Genomic DNA, 24,712 nt, shown 5'->3' on the forward strand with positions numbered 1-24,712 from the left:
ATATATGTGTGGTGACCTGAAGAGGCCTGTGCACAGGAGATGCCTTTGACAGATTTGGAGCACTTTAACAAGAAAGATTGGCAAAGACTGCCGTGTCAAAATGTGCCATGCTGATAGACTCATACCTTAAACGACTGAATGCTGTTATAAAATGTGCTTTAACTAAGTACTAGTTTAAGGTCGTAAATATTTATGCAACCACATTATTGAAAGAGTTTTATTTTTACACCCACCGCAACCTCAATAGATTTTACTTTGATTTTCAATTGAATTGTTCAAGTTTCAGGTTATATTAAAGGTGAAATATTTAATTTTATGCATTTTAACAGGGGTGTGTACACTTTTTATATCCACTGTAGATTAGAGGGTTAGATAAGTTTAACTACACTTGGATTGAAGGGCAAGTAATTTGTCAACAACACTAATCATTGTACAGGGTCCATGCTCATGCCAAAAATGCGCGCTGCAGGTGAGAAATTGTTGAAAAATGACCTTGTATACATAACATAGACCATAACACAAAGTCTCAGCACAGTTCAATTAAATGCCATCCCCAAAAATACAGTTTACTTTTGGAACAGAACGAATGCATGCAAACACACAGACACTGAGCAATTAAGTAAATAAGTAGCCACTAATGAGATCAAGCATTCCTATGAGTGTCAGTGCAAAGCGCCGGAAAAATGTACAAATTCAAGCATGCGTCACATCTGCTCTGGGCCTGCTGCCATATGAGGCCCCACATATTACCCATAAATCAAACCCTTGCGCTTAGCCATAGTTGCATTAGTTGGCTGGTTAAATTGAATCTATAATTTGTCTTTCAAGAATAAATCACAATATACCAAATGTTTAAGTAATCCCTGACTGCAGGGATCTCAGATGTGGTAGAGTCTGGCTAAAGCAACCTCATGATTCATGGTGCAAAGTATTTCCATGATCTATATTCAAAAAGTTTCCGCACTTGTACAACTTCTTGGAAACGGTGAGGGCGGGAGGAGTAGTAATTGGTCGTGTCTGAGAAACTGAGAGAGCTTATAGTCTGAATTTGGCATCATCTGATTTCCACCTTTTTGGACGCTCAAAGAAGCTTTAAGGGAAAGAAGATTTTCATGTGATGATGATGTGAAAGCAGCGGTGCATTAGTTAGTTACGTGCTCAACCAAAAACATTAAAAAGTTGGTACGACACTGGGAAAAATGCATCAGAAGGTGATCATGTAGAAAAGTGATGTAATTTGAAATTCTTAATAAATAGAGTTTTAAAAGTGCAGAAACTTTTTAAAGAACCCTCGTAAATTACATTTTACTCACATTACTGCTTTATAAAACCCAGTAAAAACTTTATACTGGTCATTAAAGCTGGTCATGAATGCAATAATGATATGCAGATATTTTTTAACAATAGGTCCATGTGCAATACTTTATAAGGTAGAGCAGCAGTTCTCATTAAATCAAAACCTCAAATCCATGTGCCACCTATAAGTCATCTTACGAGAACACACAGACAGAGTACATTTACATTTTCGACATTTAGCAGATGCTCTTATCCAGAGCGACTTACAGTACAGAAGTGCTTCCACAGTAAACATTTTCCTACTCTAGTTTAAGTAGACAACAGTCCAAGAATACAAATCTGCATGTAATTACATGTAGTACAGTAGGATTATACTTGCAGTGAGCATTTACTATTTCATGGAGTCTGTTTGGTTATCATTGTCACTTGATTCTTTTTGTTCCGTAAATATTCTAAACTTGCAGTGCTGTTTGTGTTAAGATTACTGTCAAATGTTAAGTGGGAGGCAGATGTATAATCCCCCTCAATAAATTATTTATTCATTCATTCTGGAAAAAGTAATGTCTTGGACAGTTTTAAAAGGCACAAGATTAACATCAGAAAACAGTTCATGTGACATAAAATTGTCCAAGGTCAACAGCCACCATGAGGTATTTCCTGTACCACACTTTGAAATTTACTGGACAAGAGAATACAAAAATATGATGAATATGTATAAGTATTTATGTCATAAAAAGCCCACCATGGATAAAATTGAATGAAGACAGAGAGCAGCTTTTTCAGTTGGTAAATTCACCTTGTTATGGGTTCTCTTGCATTTCAGTTCATTAACCCACCTTACAAAGTATGTAATGTGTGGGTTTTTCTCTTTACATGCTGCACATACACCAATCAGGAATACCATTATGACAACCTCCTTGTTTCTACACCCACTGTCCATTTTATCAGCTCCACTTACCATATAGAAGCACTTTATAGTTCTACAATTCCTGACTGTAGTCCATCTGTTTCTCTACATACTTTTTAAGTCTGCTTTCACCCTGTTATTCAATGGCCAGGACCCCCACAGGACCACTACAGAGCAGGTATTATTTAGGTGGTGGAGCATTCTCAGCACTGCAGTGACAATGACATGGTGGTGGTGTGTTAGTGTGTGTTGTTCTGGTATGAGTGGATCAGACACAGCAGTGCTGCTGGCATTTTTTGAACACCTCACGGTCACTGAGGTGTTTAGAATAGTCCACCAACCAAAAATATCCAGCCAACAGCACCCAATGGGCAGCGTCCTGTGACCACTGATGAAGGTCTAGAAGATGACCAATTCAAACAGCAGCAATAGATGAGCGATCATCTCTGACTCTACATCTACAAGGTGGACCAACTACTGTAGGTAGGAGTGTCTAATAGAGTGGACAGTGAGTGGACACAGTATTTAAAAACTGCTGCAGCGCTGCTGTGTCTGACTCACTCATACCAGCACAACACACACTAACACACCACCACCATGTCAGTGTCACTGCAGTGCTGAGAATCATCCACCACCTAAATAATACCTGCTCTGTAGTGGCCCTGTGGGGGTCCTGATCCATTGAAGAACAGGGTGAAAGCAGGCTAACAAAGCATGCAGAGAAACAGATGGACTACAGTCAGTAATTGTAGAACTACAAAGTGCTTCTATATGGTAAGTGTAGCTGATAAAATGGACAGTGAGTGTAGAAACAAGGAGCTGGTTTAAATTTTATGGCTGATGTACATGTAAATATATAAAATTAATCAAAAACAAAACCCTATGCATGAAACCAATATAACCTTGACACATTCATTATTTTAAACTTTTTTCTCATGTTAAAGTACAATGTTACTTTTTATGGTACAAGGTAAACTAAGTTTACCTTAATTAATTTAATTGCCTAAGTTTTATTAATTTACCTTAATTAATAAAATGTAGGCAGTAAATACGTTTATAGAGGTGTGCTGTATACAACTATACAGTGGATTCAGAAAGTCTTTAAACCCATTGATCGTTTTTGTTGTACTTTATTCTGTTGTGGATTTAAAAGGACATAATTGTCATTTTAACAATTCACACTCAATGACTCATAATGACAAGGAAAAAAACTGAAATATCTTATTTTCAAAGGTATTCAGAACCTTTGTTGTGCCACAATAAATTTGTCAGGTGCATTCTTGTTTTCTTAAAAAAAAAACTATTGAGATGTGTCAAGGATTCAATTGGAGTCAATCTGTTGCAATTTAAATTAATTGGACATAGTCTATAGAGGAACTTCATTTACAGTGCATTGTCAAGACAAAAACCAAGCCAAACCAAGTCCAAAGAACTGTCTGTGGGACATGAAGAATGGGATAAACTGCCCAAATACATTTACATTTTCGGCATTTAGCAGATGCCTTTATCCAAAGTGACTTACATTAGAGTATACATTATAATCTGAGGGTTAAGGGCCTTGCTCAAGGGTCCAACAGCAGCAACCTCGCAGAGGTGGAGCTTGAACCAGCAATTTACTGATTACTAGTCCAGTACCTTAATCGCTAGGCTACGACTTGCCTGCATGTAATTTATTTGGTCCTTGGTCCTTTTTTTTTGTGTGAAAAGTGTGAAAATCTTGTAGAGACATATCCAAGAAGACTTGAAGCTGTAATTGTTACCAATGGGTACTGAATAAAGGGTCACTTTTGTAAATAAGAGATTTCAGTTTTTATACTTATTTTTATTTAAAACTCTAAAAATGTGTTTTTACTGCATCAGAATGGGTGATTAAATGTAGATTGATTGGCTAAAATGGCAATTTATAAATTCTAAATCATATATTAAACAGTAAAGTGTGTAAAATATTTTTGTACTTTGGATGCTATTACAACAGTGAGAAAACAGGCTCAGTGAGAAACAGAGCCTCTAACATCCACAGTCCAAACATTTTTCTAAAACAGGCCAGAAAATAGTACTAAGCTGATTGTGCAACCTAATTGCATTCAGACTCAAATACTTGCTGTAAAGCTAACATGTGGAGTCAGCAAAACATCAACATGTGTGGAAAATAAATCACATTATAATAGACATTACACTATAATTATGTTGACACTTAAAAATCACTTGAAATGCATTTTTTTGTCACAGTTGACCTTATTATTACATAATAAGTGGACACCTGACCATGAATTTGTTGGATGTTCCACTTTAAACCATGGACATTATTATAGAGCAACCCATCCCCCCTTCCCCCAAATATAAGCATTTGCAAGGTCAGACAGTGATGTTAGACAAGAAGTCATTAGCAAAAGTGATGAAGTCTGGGCTTTGAGCAGGCCACTGAGTTCCTCCACACCTAACTGGTCAAATAATGTCTTTATTGACCTCACTTTGTGCTTGCTCAGGGGTATACTGTAACAGGTAATAATAACCTTTTATTTTAGCAGTAGGTGTAGCTGAACCAGATTAATTTGATTACTATGAGGATTGGCCACGTATGCTTGACCATATAGTGTCTTCTATTCATCTGATTAGTATCTGCATGTTTGTAGTACTACTTCCTACATATTAGCACATATTAGTAGTCTATCTATGTTTTACTTTGGATTACAATGTTAACACTCACAATGTTAATTTACTTAAGTAAATAAAGACTTAAAAACAAGAGAATTAACAGATCATAGATTCTTTTTATTGTTTTACAAAACGTCCCAACTCTTCTGGAATGTAGTTTGTACATACACATGGATAAAGGACACTCTTTAAAGTAATAGTTGGATATTATTGTGTTGTAAGCTTGAATAGCTTTATGGCATGTCTTCCAAAAAGTCCTACTTTTTGATTCATGTTTTTGAGCAAATGTAAGACAAGCCTTCACGTTCCTCATAGATAGCAGCAGTATACAGTGTATCACAAAAGTGAGTACACCCCTCACATTTCTGCAAATATTTTATTATATCTTTTCATGGGACAACACTATAGAAATAAAACTTGGATATAACTTAGAGTAGTCAGTGTACAACTTGTATAGCAGTGTAGATTTACTGTCTTCTGAAAATAACTCAACACACAGCCATTGATGTCTAAATGGCTGGCAACATAAGTGAGTACACCCCACAGTGAACATGTCCAAATTGTGCCCAAAGTGTCAATATTTTGTGTGACCACCATTATTATCCAGCACTGCCTTAACCCTCCTGGGCATGGAATTCACCAGAGCTGCACAGGTTGCTACTGGAATCCTCTTCCACTCCTCCATGATGACATCACAGAGCTGGTGGATGTTAGACACCTTGAACTCCTCCACCTTCCACTTGAGGATGCGCCACAGGTGCTCAATTGGGTTTTGTCCATCACCTTTACCTTCAGCTTCCTCAGCAAGGCAGTTGTCATCTTGGAGGTTGTGTTTGTGGTCGTTATCCTGTTGGAAAACTGCCATGAGGCCCAGTTTTCGAAGGGAGGGGATCATGCTCTGTTTCAGAATGTCACAGTACATGTTGGAATTCATGTTTCCCTCAATGAACTGCAGCTCCCCAGTGCCAGCAACACTCATGCAGCCCAAGACCATGATGCTACCACCACCATGCTTGACTGTAGGCAAGATACAGTTGTCTTGGTACTTCTCACCAGGGCGCCGCCACACATGCTGGACACCATCTGAGCCAAACAAGTTTATCTTGGTCTCGTCAGACCACAGGGCATTCCAGTAATCCATGTTCTTGGACTGCTTGTCTTCAGCAAACTGTTTGCGGGCTTTCTTGTGCGTCAGCTTCCTTCTGGGATGACGACCATGCAGACCGAGTTGATGCAGTGTGCGGCGTATGGTCTGAGCACTGACAGGCTGACCTCCCACGTCTTCAACCTCTGCAGCAATGCTGGCAGCACTCGTGTCTATTTTTTAAAGCCAACCTCTGGATATGACGCCGAACACGTGGACTCAGCCCTGCTCCCCATTTACACCTGGGACCTTGACACATGACACCAGGGAGGGACAACGACACATTTGGGCACAATTTTGACACAATTTGGACATGTTCACTGTGGGGTGTACTCACTTATGTTGCCAGCTATTTATACATTAATGGCTGTGTGTTGAGTTATTTTCAGAAGACAGTAAATCTACACTGCTATACAAGCTGTACACTGACTACTCTAAGTTATATCCAAGTTTCATGTCTATAGTGTTGTCCCATGAAAAGATATAATGAAATATCTGCAGAAATGTGAGGGGTGTACTCACTTTTGTGATACACTGTATATACAGGGGTTGGACAAAATAACTGAAACACCTGGTTTTAGACCACAATAATTTATTAGTATGGTGTAGGGCCTCCTTTTGCGGCCAATACAGCGTCAATTCGTCTTGGAAATGACATATACAAGTCCTGCACAGTGGTCAGAGGGATTTTAAGCCATTCTTCTTGCAGGATAGTGGCCAGGTTGACTCGCTTCTCCAAAACACCCCAAAGTGGCTCAATAATATTTAGATCTGGTGACTGTGCAGGCCATGGGAGATGTTCAACTTCACTTTCATGTTCATCAAACCAATCTTTCACCAGTCTTGCTGTGTGTATTGGTGCATTGTCATCCTGATACACGGCACCGCCATTGGATGCACATGGTCCTCCAGAATGGTTCAGTAGTCCTTGGCAGTGACGCGCCCATCTAGCACAAGTATTGGGCCAAGGGAATGCCATGATATGGCAGCCCAAACCATCACTGATCCACCCCCATGCTTCACTCTGGGCATGCAACAGTCTGGGTGGTACGCTTCTTTGGGGCTTCTCCACACCGTAACTCTCCCGGATGTGGGGAAAACAGTAAAGGTGGACTCATCAGAGAACAATACATGTTTCACATTGTCCACAGCCCAAGATTTGCGCTCCTTGCACCATTGAAACCGACGTTTGGCATTGGCACGAGTGACCAAAGGTTTGGCTATTGCAGCCCGGCCGTGTATATTGACCCTGTGGAGCTCCCGACGGACAGTTCTGGTGGAAACAGGAGAGTTGAGGTGCACATTTAATTCTGCCGTGATTTGGGCAGCTGTGGTTTTATGTTTTTTGGATACAATCCGGGTTAGCACCCGAACATCCCTTTCAGACAGCTTCCTCTTGCGTCCACAGTTAATCCTGTTGGATGTGGTTTGTCCTTCTTGGTGGTATGCTGACATTACCCTGGATACCGTGGCTCTTGATACATCACAAAGACTTGCTGTCTTGGTCACAGATGCGCCAGCAAGACGTGCACCAACAATTTGTCCTCTTTTGAACTCTGGTATGTCACCCATAATGTTGTGTGCATTGCAATATTTTGAGCAAAACTGTGCTCTTACCCTGCTAATTGAACCTTCACACTCTGCTCTTACTGGTGCAATGTGCAATTAGTGAAGATTGGCCACCAGACTGGTCCAATTTAGCCATGAAACCTCCCACACTAAAATGACAGGTGTTTCAGTTATTTTGTCCAACCCCTGTATATACTGTATATATACAGTATATGTATGTATGATCGAACATAATTCTGATCGTGTAATTTTTTGCTCTCCAATAACGCCCCGGCCGTCTTAACCCGCAACGCAATGTTCCAGCCAGCTTCTGATGTAGTGATGAAGCATCACACTTAAAATGGTGGAATACCCTATGTAGTGCACTTCACTGGAACAACTGGGGTGAATGAAACGCTCCTACAAAATTGCTGTTATTTGCATGTATTCAGTTTGGAGCGTCACACAGATGATGTGTCAATAAAATGCTTGATTGGCTTTCTAACGAGTTCATGTTTTACTTCACAACCGGGAAAAGTTTGGAGGTTTTTAATTATAAGCACATTTACAAAATAACGGATTATATTCCTAATGGGACAACACACAGTTATAACGTTAATAGCATCTGGAATAACATAAGCTAAGGTAAGCAGCATTGTGGATTTTTTGCTGTGTTCGGGATTTTGGCCACTGTGCCGTAATTTGCAATGAAAACAAAACGTCAGTTTAAGCTTTTAACTGGTACCTAGGAAAGTAAAGGCACTAAGTAAAACGGCAAAATACAGTCGCTAATCTGTTGTTGTTTTTATCTGAACGTACATATTATTTGTTTATTTCTATGCTACATTTCCAATATATGTTTTGTGTATATTATATTGACTCGGGCTCTAGCCTAGACTCGTGACTTGACTCGGACTCTAGCCTAAAGACTCGTGACTCGACTCGTATTTTGTGACTTGTGAACATCTCTGCCTCTGATTTGAGATTAAGGTAGGCTGTATGGTGTATTGTAGCTTCCATTATTCTAGCATTTAATTTATGAGTGTTATTTAATGACTGCTGTGAAATATGGCACTTTTCTTTAAAAATAACTTTGTTATTCATCTCTTCCAAATTAGTTTGATTACAACATGATGTCTTGTTAAGAGCTTTTAGCCAATTCACATTGCTGAAACGGTTCTATTTAAATTATGTTTACCACAACAAGGCAGTAACCAAGACTGAGTGTGCATAGTCTAATGTATACCCAAATTTTAACTTAATTTGGTTAACTGGATATAAGCAAAACATTTCTTAAATAGATAAAATGTCATAATAATTCTGTTAAAAAAATTGTGATATAGAAAGTGTGCAAGTGAATGTACTGTAACGGTCTGAATAAAGAGAGTAAAGTGTCTGGCTTCCTTTCCCCGCGTCTACACATGCGCAAGCACACACACGCACACACCCCTGCAAAAACATACTGGTAAAACAATGCCATCTACATACACCGATCAACCATAACATTAAAACCACCTCCTTGTTTCTACACTCACTGTCCATTTGATCAACTCCACTTACCGTATAGGAGCACTTTGTAGTTCTACAATTACTGACTGTAGTCCATCTGTTTCTCTGCATGCTTTGTTATCCCCCTTTCATGCTGTTCTTCAATAGTCAATACTCTCCCAGGACCCCACAGAGTAGGTATTATTTGGGTGGTGGATGATCTCGGCACTGCAGTGACACTGACATGGTGGTGGTGTGTTAGTGTGTGTTGTGCTGGTATAAGTGGATCAGACACAGCAGCGCTGATGGAGTTTTTAAACACCTCACTGTCACTGCTGGACTGAGAATAGTACACCAACAAAAAATATCCAGCCAACAGCGCCCCGTGGGCAGCGTCCTGTGACCACTGATGAAGGTCTAGAAGATGACCAACTCAAACAGCAGCAATAGATGAGCGATCTACAACGTGGACCAACCAGGTAGGATTGTCTAATAGAGTGGACAGTGAGTGAACACGGTATTTGAAAGCTCCAGCAGCGCTGCTGTGTGATCCACTCATACCAGCACAACACACACTAACACACCACCACCATGTCATTGTCACTGCAGTGCTGAGAATGATCCACCACCTAAATAATACCTGCTCTGTGGTGGTCCTGACCATTGAAGAACAGGGTGAAAGCAGGCTAAAAATATGTAGTGAAATAAATGGACTACAGTCAGTAATTGTAGAACTACAAAGTGCTTCTATATGGTAAGTGAAGCTAATAAAATGGACAGTGAGTGTACAAACAGGGAGGTAGTTTTAATGTTATGGCTGATCAGTGTAAAGCACATTTTTAAATATTCAAGCTCACTAATCTAGAATACATGAAATAATACATTTTGCAAACGCTGTAATACAAAGACAGGACAACAACTTTATTAACACATTTGTGTAGGTAAGAACATGTTTTTACTGACCAACAATCATATTTTTAAAAAATAATTTTATTTCTTTGGATTTTAACATCATGTTTTACACTTTGGTTACATTCATGACAGAACAATAGTTACTTGTTACACAAGATCCATCAATTCACACAAGGTTATATCGATCACAGTCATGGACAATTTTTGTATCTCCAATTCACCTCACTTGCATGTTTTTGGACTGTGGGAGGAAACTCACGCATGCAAACTCCACACAGAAAGGACCCGGACCGCCCCACCTGGGATTCGAACCCAGGACCTTCTTGCTGTGAGGTGACAGTGCTACCCACTGAGCCACCCTGTTTGTCTGTTGTAATGCATTTGAGGCCTCAAAATGTACTAAATACAACCATGTGGTCAGTGAAAACATTAAAAGTAATTTCTTTGTACTTTCTCAGTTAAATAAAGGTGTAAGTAAGAGGTTTTTTTCTTTTGTAAATTATAGATTCTTGTTTTTATTGCAACGTTTGCAGATTGTAAAATACCATATTATTTATATCCACATCAGTAAAACACATAAATACAACTCTTTAATCACCAATTTATGGCTACAGCAAACCATACACTGGATATTGACCTTTTTCTTAAAAATTCAATCAGTGGGAAATGAACTTAAACTGCAGCCATGACCTTCATCTAGCATTTGAAATCATTGGTTCAGCTGGAGTGTCAGAACACCATGACCTTACTCTTAAATCATATATTATCTATAATTTACCTTACTATTTTGATCCATAAATATGACATAAAAAAATTACTATGATTATTACACAAATAAACAGTGCAATGTGTTGAACTCAATACATCACATCCATAGATTACAAAGATAAAAAATTATCTTTTGGCTTCTTTTCATTGGCACGAACATTTGTGGCACATTTCCTAGCCCTAGGTAAACCATGATTAGGATTTGGAAAGAACAGTCAGTCCAACAGCTGCGATGTATCAAAATTAAGCCACTTAAAGGTGTTCAAGCCCTTCATTATATACAGTCTGGCATAACACAAGATATACAGAACATATATTGTGCTCTATTTTGGAGTCATTTGATCATGAAAGATTCAAGGTACAGTAGACCCTTGAGTTACGAACGGTTTACCATACAAACATTTTGGGTTACGAACGATCTTTTTCTACTTAACGTACGAACAAATTTCGGATTACGAACCGAAATTCTCGAAACACGTGACGTCACAAACAAGTTGACTCCGACCGTCTCTCTCTCTATATATATACAGTAAGCAAACACTCGGACAGCGGACTGTGTTTTTCCGGTGTTTTCTTTATATTTTGTAAAATTCTATATTAAAAAGTCCCCAGAGAAGGTGCAGAGAAAGCGCAGTTTTTTTGTTGTTGTATAATTACTCCTGCCAGTAGCTGTCACTGTGTATCAGACAGAGGGGACAGTGAGTAAGAGAGAAGAAGGAAGTTATTCTTTCGTGAAATTACACCTACAAAATACAACACTATTGAAATAAAGAAGGAAATAATAGAGAAATATGAGAGTTATTGTTGTTTCTGGTAGATACATTGTATTATGGTGTATGGTACAGCACACGTACCGTACTGAAATGTGATGTGTGTTTATGTACAGTACAGTACTACTGTATATTGTTGTTTATTACAGGAATGTCTATTCTATAATTTAAGATTTAAGGGAAAATATACTTGTATTTATAACAAAAAAGACCATTTAAGACATTAGAAGGGTTAGGTAAGGGGGTGTTTGGGAGGTCTGGCACGGATTAATTCTATTTACATTATTTCTTATTAGAAAAACAGGTTTAACTAACGAACATTTTGACTTAAGAACAGCCCTTCAGAACCAATTAAATACGTAAGTCAAGGGTCTACTGTATTTAACCAGTCAAAGTCAAAGTTAAGGCTAATGGTATCTTAAAATGTCACTCCATTATTAATAATAATAACACACATCTGCAGTAAAAATAGAGGTATTGTGTTAGTAATTTGGTTCAATCCAACCACACAAAAAAATCATTCTTAAACCTCAGTATAACAAAAATAAAAGCATTGCAAAACTACTTTAGTCTCATTTTATGCCTGTGATGTTGAGATGTGTTATTTAGAATGAAGTCTACTCTGTTTTAAAACTAAACCTAAAGCAAATGAAAACATACCATGAATCTGAATAATATTTTCAGATGATGCCATTATCTACACTGATAAGTTAAAAAAAGGACCACTGTACCTTTGCCCATGACTTGCAAATGCTGCTGATGATTTCAAAATTGTCATTTTACCAATATCTAAAATGTTGGTTACCAGGACAAACAATTGTGTTTACGCTCAGCAGCAGCAGACGACAATACTGTAACACAAGATAAAATGGTTTTTACCACTGAGGACAGATTTTTAATTTAAGACCTTGTATCTGCTTCTAAACTGTATGATTAGTTGCTGAAATTCTAGAGAAAACTGGAAGACATTGACAATTGGCGTGCAAGACCTGTGAAACCACTACAAAAGTGAAGCGGCCACCCAAAAAAATGCCATACCAACAATGGCATAGTGCAAAATACTGGTGCTCAGCCATGAGGACAAACCATAGCCACATCAGCCAACACATCAAATTTCTAGAGTAACTGGACCTCGTCAGTCAGAATTATTCATCGTGATCTAGTGCTGCAACAGTGAAACAATGTTATAGACAAAGCTACAGAAGTCCCTGTTTGACTCACAGTGTTTATTTCAAGGCATCAGCCTTGCCCTATGCCTTAAGTGTGCATCGCAGCCGAAGAATCTGATTATGCAAGTCTGTTTACTTCCAACCAGTTGAATATTCTAGCCACGTCACTCATCCTCAGTGCTGAGAAAGACTGGGCTTTGATCCGTAGTGCCGTATGATTGTTGGGAGCTGGGCTTAGAGGAAGAATTCGAGTCAGTGTTAGGAATTAATACCTTTGGAAGATACACCTGCAAACAAAAAAAGAATTGCTTATCCACTGAGTGTAAAACTACGACTTAAAACTACAAGTGTAAAACTACGAGTATTAGGGCCACTTTAAAGAAAAAAAAATTTTAAGTTTCGATTTCGAGAATAAAGTCGTATAAGTTTTGATTTCGAGAATGAAGTCGAAATGATTTCGAGATTAAAGTCGTATAAGTTTCGATTACGAGAATAAAGTCGAAATGATTTTGAGATTAAAGTCGTATAAGTTTCTATTTCAAGAATAAAGTCGAAATGATTTCGAGAATAAAGTCATATAAGTTTTGATTTCGAGAATAAAGTCGTATAAGTTTCGATTTTGAGAATAAAGTCAAAATGATTTCAAGAGTAAAGTCGTATAAGTTTCGATTTCGAGAATAAAGTCGAAATGATTTCGAGAGTAAAGTCGTATAAGTTTCGATTTCGAGAATAAAGTCGAAATGATTTAGAGAATAAAGTCGTATAAGTTTCGATTTCGAGAATAAAGTCAAAATGATTTCGAGAGTAAAGTCGAAATGATTTCGAGAGTAAAGTCGAAATTATTTCAAGAGTAAAGTCGAAATTATTTCGAGAATAAAGTCGTATAAGTTTCAATTTCGAGAATAAAGTCGTATAAGTTTCAATTTTGAGAATAAAGTCGAAATTATTTCGAGATTAAAGTCGTATAAGTTTCTATTTCGAGAATAAAGTTGAAATGATTTCGAGAATAAAGTCGTATAAGTTTCTATTTCGAGAATAAAGTCGAAATGACTTCGAGATTAGTCGTATACATTTCGATTTTAAGAATAAAGTCGAAATGATTTTGAGATTAAAGTCGTATAAGTTTCTATTTCGAGAATAAAGTCAAAATGATTTTGAGAATAAAGTCGAAATGATTTTGAGATTAAAGTCGTATAAGTTTCTATTTCAAGAATAAAGTCGAAATGATTTCGAGAATAAAGTCATAAATTTTGATTTCGAGAATAAAGTCAAAATGATTTCGAGAATAAAGTCGTATAAGTTTCGATTTTGAGAATAAAGTTGAAATGATTTTGAGATTACAGTCGAAATATTACGGCCATAGCAACCTCCTTGTGTTAAAATGAGGGATGTTCATGAAGTTATACTTTCGTATCTGTTTCACAAATAAAGAAATCCCCAATCCCCTGCACATCAGCACCAGTTTGTTATTAGCATAAGGACGCTGTACTGAGACCCGTGCTTCTCTGAACTGACAAGCCTACGACGGCTGCACACTGTCGTACTCTTTGGCCATATTTCGACTTTATTCTCATAATAAATTCGACATTAATCTGGTAATAATTTCGACTTTATTCTCATAATATTTCGACTTTATTCTCATAATCATTTCCACTTTAATCTGGAAATAATTTCGACTTTATTCTCATAATATTTCGACTTTATTCTTATAATCATTTCTACTTTAATCTGGAAACAATTTAGACTTTATTTTCATAATATTTCGACTCTATTCTCAAAATTGAATCTTATACGACTTTATTCTCGAAATCAAAATTAAAAAATATTTTTTACAGTGGCCCTAATACTCCGTTGCATAAAACAGATAACACATTGTTTGAGAACAATGATTGTTGGCTTTGTGTTTAAAGTTTTGCAAAACAAAATTTGAAACCTGCTGAATCATATAGGAACCAAATTAAAATACTACTATTATCAATGGAAATTTTGAAAGAGACAGGTTGTAATGTAATATTTTTCTTCCTCATACTTACACACATTTAATTACACACATTCTGCAGCTAGAATGAAACTGAAGAACACAAATGGGAAAACTTACAGTGTCACTTGAACTTTCTGAAGTTACATCAGAGTCTTCTTCCTCCTTAACCTGTGTAAAGCACACACACACATTTTTAGAAACACTTGAAAAAAACACAAATGCACATGTTAGCTTATAATGCTTTTGGTCATATGGTATCTATTTGGTAGAAAAAGCAGACACAGTTGATGAAAAGAACTCATTACCAACTGTTAAGCAGGCTGGGTCTATTATGCTTTAAGTTGCATGGAAGCTAGCGGCACAGAAAACATTGTAAAAGTAGATTGAGTAGTGGATTACACTAAATATTAGCAAATTCTGGAATCAAATATGACACAGTGAGCTTCTACAACAGGACTAAGATCCAAAACATTTCCTAAAATTAACCATGAACCTCATGACTACTTAAAAAAAAAAGGTTTATGGCTCACAGTTTGCTGGACTGGATGTTAAAAATGTCAGTAGAATCCTAGACGGCTATAAAAAAATGTTAACCTGTGATATCTGCCGAATGGGGCGTTGTCATTGTTAGAAGGGTTAATCTTTCATGTCACAATTCTGCACATTTTTTTTTTCATTTAAGTTTGCATATTCTCCCTTTTTCTCCCGATTCAGTGTGGCCAATTTGTCTTCCACTGCTGTGGATCCCTGATTGCATTAGAGGAGGGTATATTGTTGCTCACGTGCTCTCCGACGCGTGCGCAGTCCTAGCAGACTCCTTCATTACCGGGGTCCTCGCACGGCATTTGAAGACCCCACCCACTCGGTCCTTTCCCCACCCAGCAGACACGGTGGCCAATTTGTGTCTGCTGCATTGGGGAAATGGCCAGACCAAGTGGGTGGGGTCTTCAAACGCTGTGCAAGGACAGCCAATTGTGCCCACTAGATGGTGCCCAGCCGACCGGTAGCACAGCCGAGATTTTAACCGGGGTGTTTAGAATGTCAGCACTGGTGTGCTAGCGGAATATCCTGCTGCACCACCTGGGCGCCCTCTGTTTTAATTTTTTGCAAAGTATGTAAATTACATACAAAAATTTTTATATTTATATACACAGTGCTATGAAGAAGTATTTGCCCCGCCTGTTTTCTTCTACTTTTGCAAATCTGTCACAATGAAATGTTTCAGCTTTTCCAACTAATTTTAATTCAAGATTGAAGCATGAGTAAACACAAAATACAGCTTTTAAATGATCATTTATAAACAGTAAAGGTTTGTTCAAAACCTATATCACCTGATTGTGCTGTTTATGGCAGACATAACAGCAATTAAATGTTTGTGATAACTTGTGATGAGTCTTTTGCATCGGTTTTTTGTCCACTCTTTTCTTTTTGTCTCTGTCTTGCCACAGCAACTCGATGGGGTTCAAGGCATGACATAGACTTGTCTGTTTTGTATCTTTAGAGCCAGTTAAAGGTGGTCTTATTTGTGTGCTTTGAATCATTGTTGGATCCTGTTGCTTAACCCAACTGTGCTTGAGCTTTAGATCACAAACTGATGAATGGACATTCTTGTTAAGGATTTTCTTAAAAAGAGCAGAATTCATGGTTTCAGCAATTTTGACAACTTGTCCCGGACCCGCGGAGGCAAAGCAGGCCCAGACCATTGTACTCCCACCACAAGGTCTGACTGTTAATTTGATTTTCATAGGGTCAAACTTGCCTCCTACACAGCACAAACACAGAACTGAGTGAAGATCATCTTACCACATAGTTGTGTGGACTGAGGTACTTAAAGTGGCCAAAGCAGGTATAACCAATGCAAATAAAAATGGTCACACACAGAACCACCAATGTGAAGAGTGATGTGTCAGCCATAAAACCTGAAAAACAAAACATACATATAGAATTATGCACCTGCTTATCAAATTGATGAAACATTTAAATAAAATAGTCCACTATTTGATGTATAGTTTTTACCTGCCCTCAGCACAGAAAAGAAGTAAAGCCAGAACAAGCAGATGATCGGTGCAGCAAGTGCTTGATTGACAGCTCCCAGGTGCACCTGTCTATCAAGGCGAGCAGGCAAGTATGCAAAGTACAGGTTGTGCTTGTCCACCAGGTGTTTTAAGGTTATATACAAGAAACCTGCATGTAAACACATATGGAATTCATCCTACTGCTTGGTTACAATATTATACATAATTAAATTTATATGACAGTGGCTACTATTACTACTGGCTGGATTCAGTGCCTTGTTTTTTGTGTTGTCTATATTTATTTTAACGTCGTAGGTTTTTAACGTCATGTTTTACACACAAGATGCATCAGTTTACAAGTTTAATGTCAAACGCAGTCATGGACAATTTTGTATCTCCAATTTACCTCACTTGCATGTCTTTGGACTGTGGGAGGAAACCAGAGCACCCATAAACTGGGAAAACATGCAAACTCCACACAGAGAGGACCCTGGGAATTGAACCCAGGACCTTCTTGCTGTGCTACCCACTGAGCCACCGTGCTGTCCGATTTGGCTGATAAACAAAACATGAAATGTTCATGTGTCAAAGTATAAGTTAGATTAACAATATTTATTTCAATCAATCAATTTCCTCGGCTTCGTCCCGTTAGGGGTCACCGGTCACCTGGGGATCAAACCCAGGACCTTCTTGCTGTGAGGCGACAGTGCTACCCACTTAGCCACTGTGCCGCCCATTAACAATATTTATTTATTTTGTGTAAAATGATGCAGCCTAGTAAACTGAAGTAAAACCTGCATATGTGACTAGAACAAACTGTACAAGCTTTTTATTCATGTTTTTATTTATTTATTTATTGTTTATTTTTTCAGAACAGATGATCTCATATGTCATGGGAATGTTTAACCCAAGCACCAGCTTGTAATCATTTTGTGATAGCATTTTAACAGCAATTGTTTTAACTTCATGAAACATTCACTGATCTGTTGTTGACATATGCAAATCATAGCTGGAAATAGTGTTTAAAAACATAAGCAAATCTGCCACTGTCTGAGACTGAAATTGGACAGATATTCGCAGGGATGCTGCAAAATAAATAACGTATGGTTAGCGGTAATGGCCCAAAATTGCCAACTTTCTATTAGGACACACTGGTCCACATTAGATCTAATTGTTTTCAATTCAGCTGTCTCAAATTATCTGTACAGCTGGTTTACAACCTCTTCAAAGGGGGAGATTTTTCCACACATGATTAAAGCCAAGCCCTCAGACTTGGTGAAATTACAACTTGGGGATCTTTTTTCATTAAAGAATAGCAATGACCAACAAAATCATTTCTACGTGTTGCAAAACTTGATGGTCTAATAAAATGTACACAGTAAAGAAGCAGAAAATCAGACAGGAAGGTATAACATTAGTCAATCTTACCAAATGGGGCAATTACAGGACAGGTTATACTGTAGGCCATTATGACTGTGACGACACACAGAGTCCATCCATACATTGCTCCATATTCAAACTCATATGCCTGATTCTTCACACAATACAGACAGAAATGTTATTAATAATTAAAGATATAGTCAGAGAAAATAATGCATACTTAATAAATGACATGTAAGGACACATGGGCTCTGGTATTACAGCTAAAAGAAGTAACATCATAGACCTTGTAAAATGCAATTATGTCATGACAGTTTTGGGATTTCATTTACAACCACATTATACATTTGTTATTATAATTGTTAATTTGATGCATCATACTGACAAGTCAACCCTTTTAATTATGTTTAGAAGTAATGGACATCATGTTTCCCATGTCAAAGAGGAAAAGGACCATCCAGACTTGTATCAATGCCGGTGTCCGTTTTGATATGGCAGAGATGTGCACAAGTCACAAAAGTTGAACTTAAGTCACGAGTCTTAGGGCTAAAGTCTAAGTCAAGTCACGTTTCAATAAAACATACACAAAGCATATATGGTAAATGTAGGATCAAAATAAACAAATATATAACAAATAAGTTCAGATTTAAAAATACAACAGATTAACTTTGTGTGCAAAATATGCCTATATCATTTACAGTAAGTCCTTTTCCTTTTTTTCTTTAAATCCTACTCATTTCCTTATAATTGTTATTAAAAAAACATCACTATCTCTGCATTATCACTGTTGATTCGGGTGTGTCTGCTTGGTTTACGCTGCTCAACTATATGCATTTCTAAATATATTAGTTGTGACAGAATGAAAAAAACAGATTGTTCTTGCATTTACTCTGACTTTTATTCTAATGCAGACAGTATGAACCCTTGATATTTTATATTTCGTCTGGTCAACCTCATCTCATTTGTTAATAGGCATCCATTCCTGCATTTCAGGCCTGTAACACATTTCAGTTTAGGGCTAGGCATGAGGTTAAAAATGATGATGTGATTTTAAACAAGTTGATACTGAAAAAGCAGTATCCAGGCTCAGTCTTTAAAACACAAAGATGGGCAGAAGATTTCTAGTTTCAATAATTTTCTCTCATGTCTGTGAGATGTGAAAATGTTCCTCAAAGAAAGATTGGAAGGGATTTGAACATTTCTCCCTTTACAGTGCATAATACCACTAAATTCAAGGAACCTAGATGTATTTCAGTATGTAAAGGCCAAGATGGCATAACAAAGGCATATATAGACTTATCAGCAATAAGTCCAAAAAGCCAGGGTCTGTCATGGTATGGGGCTGTGTCAGTGCCCTTGGCAAAGGTAATTTAAAAGCTGTGATGGCAGCATTAATGCAGAAAAGTACATTGGCATTTTAGAGCAACATAGTTGCTGCCTTAGGGACGACACCTTTTCCAGTGACGTCCATTCATTTTTCAATGAGACAATGCAAAACCACATGCTGCACACATTTCTAAGGAATGGTGGCGGAAGAAGAGGGTACTGATACTGGATTGACCTGTGTGCAGTCCGTACCAGTCCCAACAAAGAATGTGTGGAGACTTGAAACTGAAAATGTGATGACAACCCCATACTGCTGCACAACTTGAGACAGTTTGCAGGTAGAATTGGACAAAATAACCACTGAAACACTTAATAACTTGGGATCTAAGGTGCTGTCTTTTAAAAGGACAACCCCACCTGATGTCCCATCTGTCACATCATGACTACTGTCTAAATGATAATGGAAAGACTCCTATTGTCTGCAAGTTATTTTATAAGTCTGGGTCAAGTTGGGATTTATTATGGACAAATTGCAAATTAATTTGTTTGTTTATTAGGATTTTATTGTCACGTTTTACACTCTTTGGTTACAGTCATGACAGAAACGGTAGTTACTTATTACACAAGATTTATCAGTTCACAAGGTTATATCAAACACAGTCATGGACAATTTTGTGTCTCCAATTAACCTCACTGCATGTCTGGACTGTGGGAGGAAACCGTAGATCTCGGAGGATACCTATACAGACACGGGGAGAACATGCAATGCGGGTTGGAAGTCGAGTGAGGACTATATGTATGCAACTTCAATTTAATTCAGACTTAAGTTGCAAATATTCATCCAAATGTTTATTCTATCCATTTAAAATAAAATCCACAGACAATAAAGTCAACAGAATGTCAAGGGCTTTGAATACCCTCTGAATCCACTGTATGTAGAGGAGCTCAGGCAATATGTCATACACTGACCTGTTTAACATATTTCCTTTCTGCTGCTGAACCTGCAAGTGCCATTCGCACAGTGTAGAGCAGTAATCCCGGCAATCTCAACAGGTCCATTCCAGAGCCCACAAATGCAGCTGCAATCACATAATTCACAAAGAAAGCACCTTGATCTGGCAAAAAAACACACCTGGAAGAGAGAAGATTATTCATTAATTATTACAACTGACCTTTACTTGTGTTATAGCAGAATTTGGTCATTTCAATGTTATTTAAGTATGATATGCTACATAAACATACTGTAATAACTAATAATAATGCACAATATAAAGGTATCATAAAAATATCAGAAAATAGCAAACTTACTCAAACCTCAGCTTTCGTTCTGACTGAGAATCAAACAGCCATCGGAAAAACACATCCAAACTGTAAATAATAAAGTGCCATAATATGTATTAATACAGATGATTAATTTATTTTATTTCCATCACTGTTTTATCCTAGTCAGGTTCGTGGCAGGTCCAGTTTCACTGGGAAACACTGGGCAGGATTACCCTGGACAGATCACTAATTTATGGCAGGGCTTAAATAGCCAATCATGACTGTGTAGACACCCAGCCAGCCAATAACTCCACTGAGATTCAGACCCAGACCACTGCATTACTAAAACGCCTACAAGTACAGGCCAAATCACATTTCGCTAATTCATAAATTTGATATCACTCCAAGCAACAAGTTAATAGATAGATAGATAGATTTTTTTTATCCCGAAGGAAAATATTGAAATTATTAATGTCAAATACACAAAACCACTTATTTACATTGTGCTTTATTATTTACAGATACAAAGTTGTTGAATCCAAAAAAACCTTATATTATATTTAGGGCCCTACTAAATACACAGTGAAATTTGCTTAATTTCACAGACCTAGTTTTTCAAAAATCACAGATTTTTACATAAAAGTGCCACATTTCACGGCAGCCTTTATTTATTAGTGTGATTGCCTAAAGGCAATCATACTATTGTTATCCGTTAGTCATATTATTATTAGTGTGATTGCAGAATGCAAGCACACTATTGTTATTAGTGTGATTGCAGAATGCAAGCACACTATTGTTATTGTTATTTTCGTTTTCAATATATTATTATTATTCTGCCCGTTTTTTGTCCGTGCTTCTTCTCCCGCAGTTTTCGAGATATCGACCCCGTTCCAGCGCCAAATCGTCCGGCCCATACGGGAATAGAGCGCTTGTATACAACTTTTTGATCGAACCAACACTGTGGGCACAGTGCCCGTTTTAAGGTGCCCGTTTTTCCCCATTGACTCCCATTCATTTTGAAATGAATTTCGAGCTATCAACGCCGTTCCAACCCTTGATCGACCGGGTCATTAATTAGCGCCCAAATCCAAAAAATCATCCGGATACGCCCATCCGTGTGGCATTTATGCCCGTTTTTGCCCGAATTTTTGGACAAAAATCTTGACACCTTTGGCTTTCCACAGAACGTCAACGTGATGACGTAGACGGCATCTTCAGGCCGTTCTGAGAATAGAAAATGGCGGCCGCCAAAAAATCTGACTTATTTTGGTCTGTAACTAAAGTATTAGTGATTTTTAAGATGAAAACGCTGCACAGAATGAAATTATAGTGCAGTTAGACTTTGCAGTGAGCGTCATATCGTTCGCGCTGCAACAGAAACAAAGATATTTATATCCGTTAGCTTCAAGGCTAACGGATGCATTGAAATCAATGGGAATTGCTAAATGCTAAAAGAGGGACCGAAGTCTGAGTGCACTATGCCTGAAATCTGTAAATGAGACACAGCCGATCATAGATTGCGCAATACCATGGCCCCTGCAGTGATAATCACATGTAAATGAATGAGTACTGATTTGTAAGCAGTACAAACGTGCAGAAATGCATTTTTTTACAGGTTTGGCTTTTCAAACACACCCAGAGTGAACTTGTGCTCACACCACAGCTTGTGCACAGATACAGTGGCCTGTCTGGGAGAAAGTATTCACACCCCACGCACCGCACCACTTCTAAACGCATGCGCGCCCCCGACCTGCGCACGCCCGCCGACCGGCACACGGCAATCACACTCGCATTTTCTCCGGAAATGCACTCTCTAGTTATTAGTGTGATTGCCTAAAGGCAATCATACTATTGTTATCCGTTAGTCATATTATTAGTGTGATTGCAGAATGCAAGCACACTATTAGTGTGATTGCAGAATGCAAGCACACTATTGTTATTAGTGTGATTGCAGAATGCAAGCACACTATTAGTGTGATTGCAGAATGCAAGCACACTATTGTTATTGTTATTTTCGTTTTCAATATATTATTCTTATTCTGCCGGTTTTTTGTCCGTGCTTCTTCTCCCGCAGTTTTCGAGATATCGACCCCGTTCCAGCGCCAAATCGTCCGGCCCATACGGGAATAGAGCGCTTGTATACAGCTTTTGGATCGAACCAACACTGTGGGCACAGTGCCCGTTTTAAGGTGCCCGTTTTTCCCCATTGACTCCCATTCATTTTGAAATGAATTTCGAGCTATCAACGCCGTTCCAACCCTTGATCGACCGGGTCATTAATTAGCGCCCAAATCCAAAAAATCATCCGGATACGCCCATCCGTGTGGCATTTATGCCCGTTTTTGCCCGAATTTTTTGACAAAAATCTTGACACCTTTGGCTTTCCACAGAACGTCAACGTGATGACGTAGGCGGCATCTTCAGGCCGTTCTGAGAATAGAAAATGGCGGCCGCCAAAAAATCTGACTTATTTTGGTCTGTAACTAAAGTATTAGTGATTTTTAAGATGAAAACGCTGCACAGAATGAAATTATAGTGCAGTTAGACTTGGCAGTGAGCGTCATATCGTTCGCGCTGCAACAGAAACAAAGATATTTATATCCGTTAGCTTCAAGGCTAACGGATGCATTGAAATCAATGGGAATTGCTAAATGCTAAAAGAGGGACCGAAGTCTGAGTGCACTATGCCTGAAAGATGTAAATGAGACACAGCCGATCATAGATTGCGCAATACCATGGCCCCTACAGTGATAATCACATGTAAATGAATGAGTACTGATTTGTAAGCAGTAGAAACGTGCAGAAATGCATTTTTTTACAGGTTTGGCTTTTCAAACACACCCAGAGTGAACTTGTGCTCACACCACAGCTTGTGCACAGATACAGTGGCCTGTCTGAGAGAAAGTATTCACACCCCACGCACCGCACCACTTCTAAACGCATGCGCACCCCCGACCTGCGCACGCTTGCCGACCGGCACACGGCAATCACACTCGCATTTTCTCCGGAAATGCACTCTCTAGTTAGTGTGATTGCAGAATGCAAGCACACTATTGTTATTGTTATTTTCGTTTTCAATATATTATTATTATTCTGCCCGTTTTTTGTCCGTGCTTCTTCTCCCGCAGTTTTCGAGATATCGACCCCGTTCCAGCGCCAAATCGTCCGGCCCATACGGGAATAGAGCGCTTGTATACAACTTTTTGATCGAACCAACACTGTGGGCACAGTGCCCGTTTTAAGGTGCCCGTTTTTCCCCATTGACTCCCATTCATTTTGAAATGAATTTCGAGCTATCAACGCCGTTCCAACCCTTGATCGACCGGGTCATTAATTAGCGCCCAAATCCAAAAAATCATCCGGATACGCCCATCCGTGTGGCATTTATGCCCGTTTTTGCCCGAATTTTTGGACAAAAATCTTGACACCTTTGGCTTTCCACAGAACGTCAACGTGATGACGTAGACGGCATCTTCAGGCCGTTCTGAGAATAGAAAATGGCGGCCGCCAAAAAATCTGACTTATTTTGGTCTGTAACTAAAGTATTAGTGATTTTTAAGATGAAAACGCTGCACAGAATGAAATTATAGTGCAGTTAGACTTTGCAGTGAGCGTCATATCGTTCGCGCTGCAACAGAAACAAAGATATTTATATCCGTTAGCTTCAAGGCTAACGGATGCATTGAAATCAATGGGAATTGCTAAATGCTAAAAGAGGGACCGAAGTCTGAGTGCACTATGCCTGAAAGATGTAAATGAGACACAGCCGATCATAGATTGCGCAATACCATGGCCCCTACAGTGATAATCACATGTAAATGAATGAGTACTGATTTGTAAGCAGTAGAAACGTGCAGAAATGCATTTTTTTACAGGTTTGGCTTTTCAAACACACCCAGAGTGAACTTGTGCTCACACCACAGCTTGTGCACAGATACAGTGGCCTGTCTGAGAGAAAGTATTCACACCCCACGCACCGCACCACTTCTAAACGCATGCGCACCCCCGACCTGCGCACGCTTGCCGACCGGCACACGGCAATCACACTCGCATTTTCTCCGGAAATGCACTCTCTAGTTAGTGTGATTGC

At 38.5% G+C, this 24,712-nt stretch overlaps 1 protein-coding gene across 3 annotated transcripts in view; it reads right to left on the minus strand.

Annotated features, from left to right (window-relative positions):
- Window positions 1–24,712, minus strand: part of tmem63a (transmembrane protein 63A) — a 92,367-nt gene that overhangs the window by 4,651 nt on the left and 63,004 nt on the right. For 2 of the 3 annotated variants that reach the window (XM_062994684.1, XM_062994683.1), the window contains exons 17-23: window positions 20,668–20,727; window positions 20,329–20,491; window positions 18,082–18,187; window positions 16,655–16,822; window positions 16,442–16,557; window positions 14,756–14,806; window positions 12,694–12,944 (exon numbers count right to left, since the gene is read on the minus strand). In XM_062994684.1, coding sequence (XP_062850754.1) covers window positions 12,822–12,944; window positions 14,756–14,806; window positions 16,442–16,557; window positions 16,655–16,822; window positions 18,082–18,187; window positions 20,329–20,491; window positions 20,668–20,727 — 787 coding nt within the window. In that variant the 3' untranslated portion in view covers window positions 12,694–12,821. Of the gene's footprint in view, window positions 1–12,693; window positions 12,945–14,755; window positions 14,807–16,441; window positions 16,558–16,654; window positions 16,823–18,081; window positions 18,188–20,328; window positions 20,492–20,667; window positions 20,728–24,712 lie in introns of those variants that run through there. The other variant, XR_010012344.1, reaches the window with a different exon arrangement.

This window comes from Trichomycterus rosablanca, chromosome 1 (assembly GCF_030014385.1).
Source record: "Trichomycterus rosablanca isolate fTriRos1 chromosome 1, fTriRos1.hap1, whole genome shotgun sequence".
Taxonomy (NCBI): domain Eukaryota; kingdom Metazoa; phylum Chordata; class Actinopteri; order Siluriformes; family Trichomycteridae; genus Trichomycterus; species Trichomycterus rosablanca.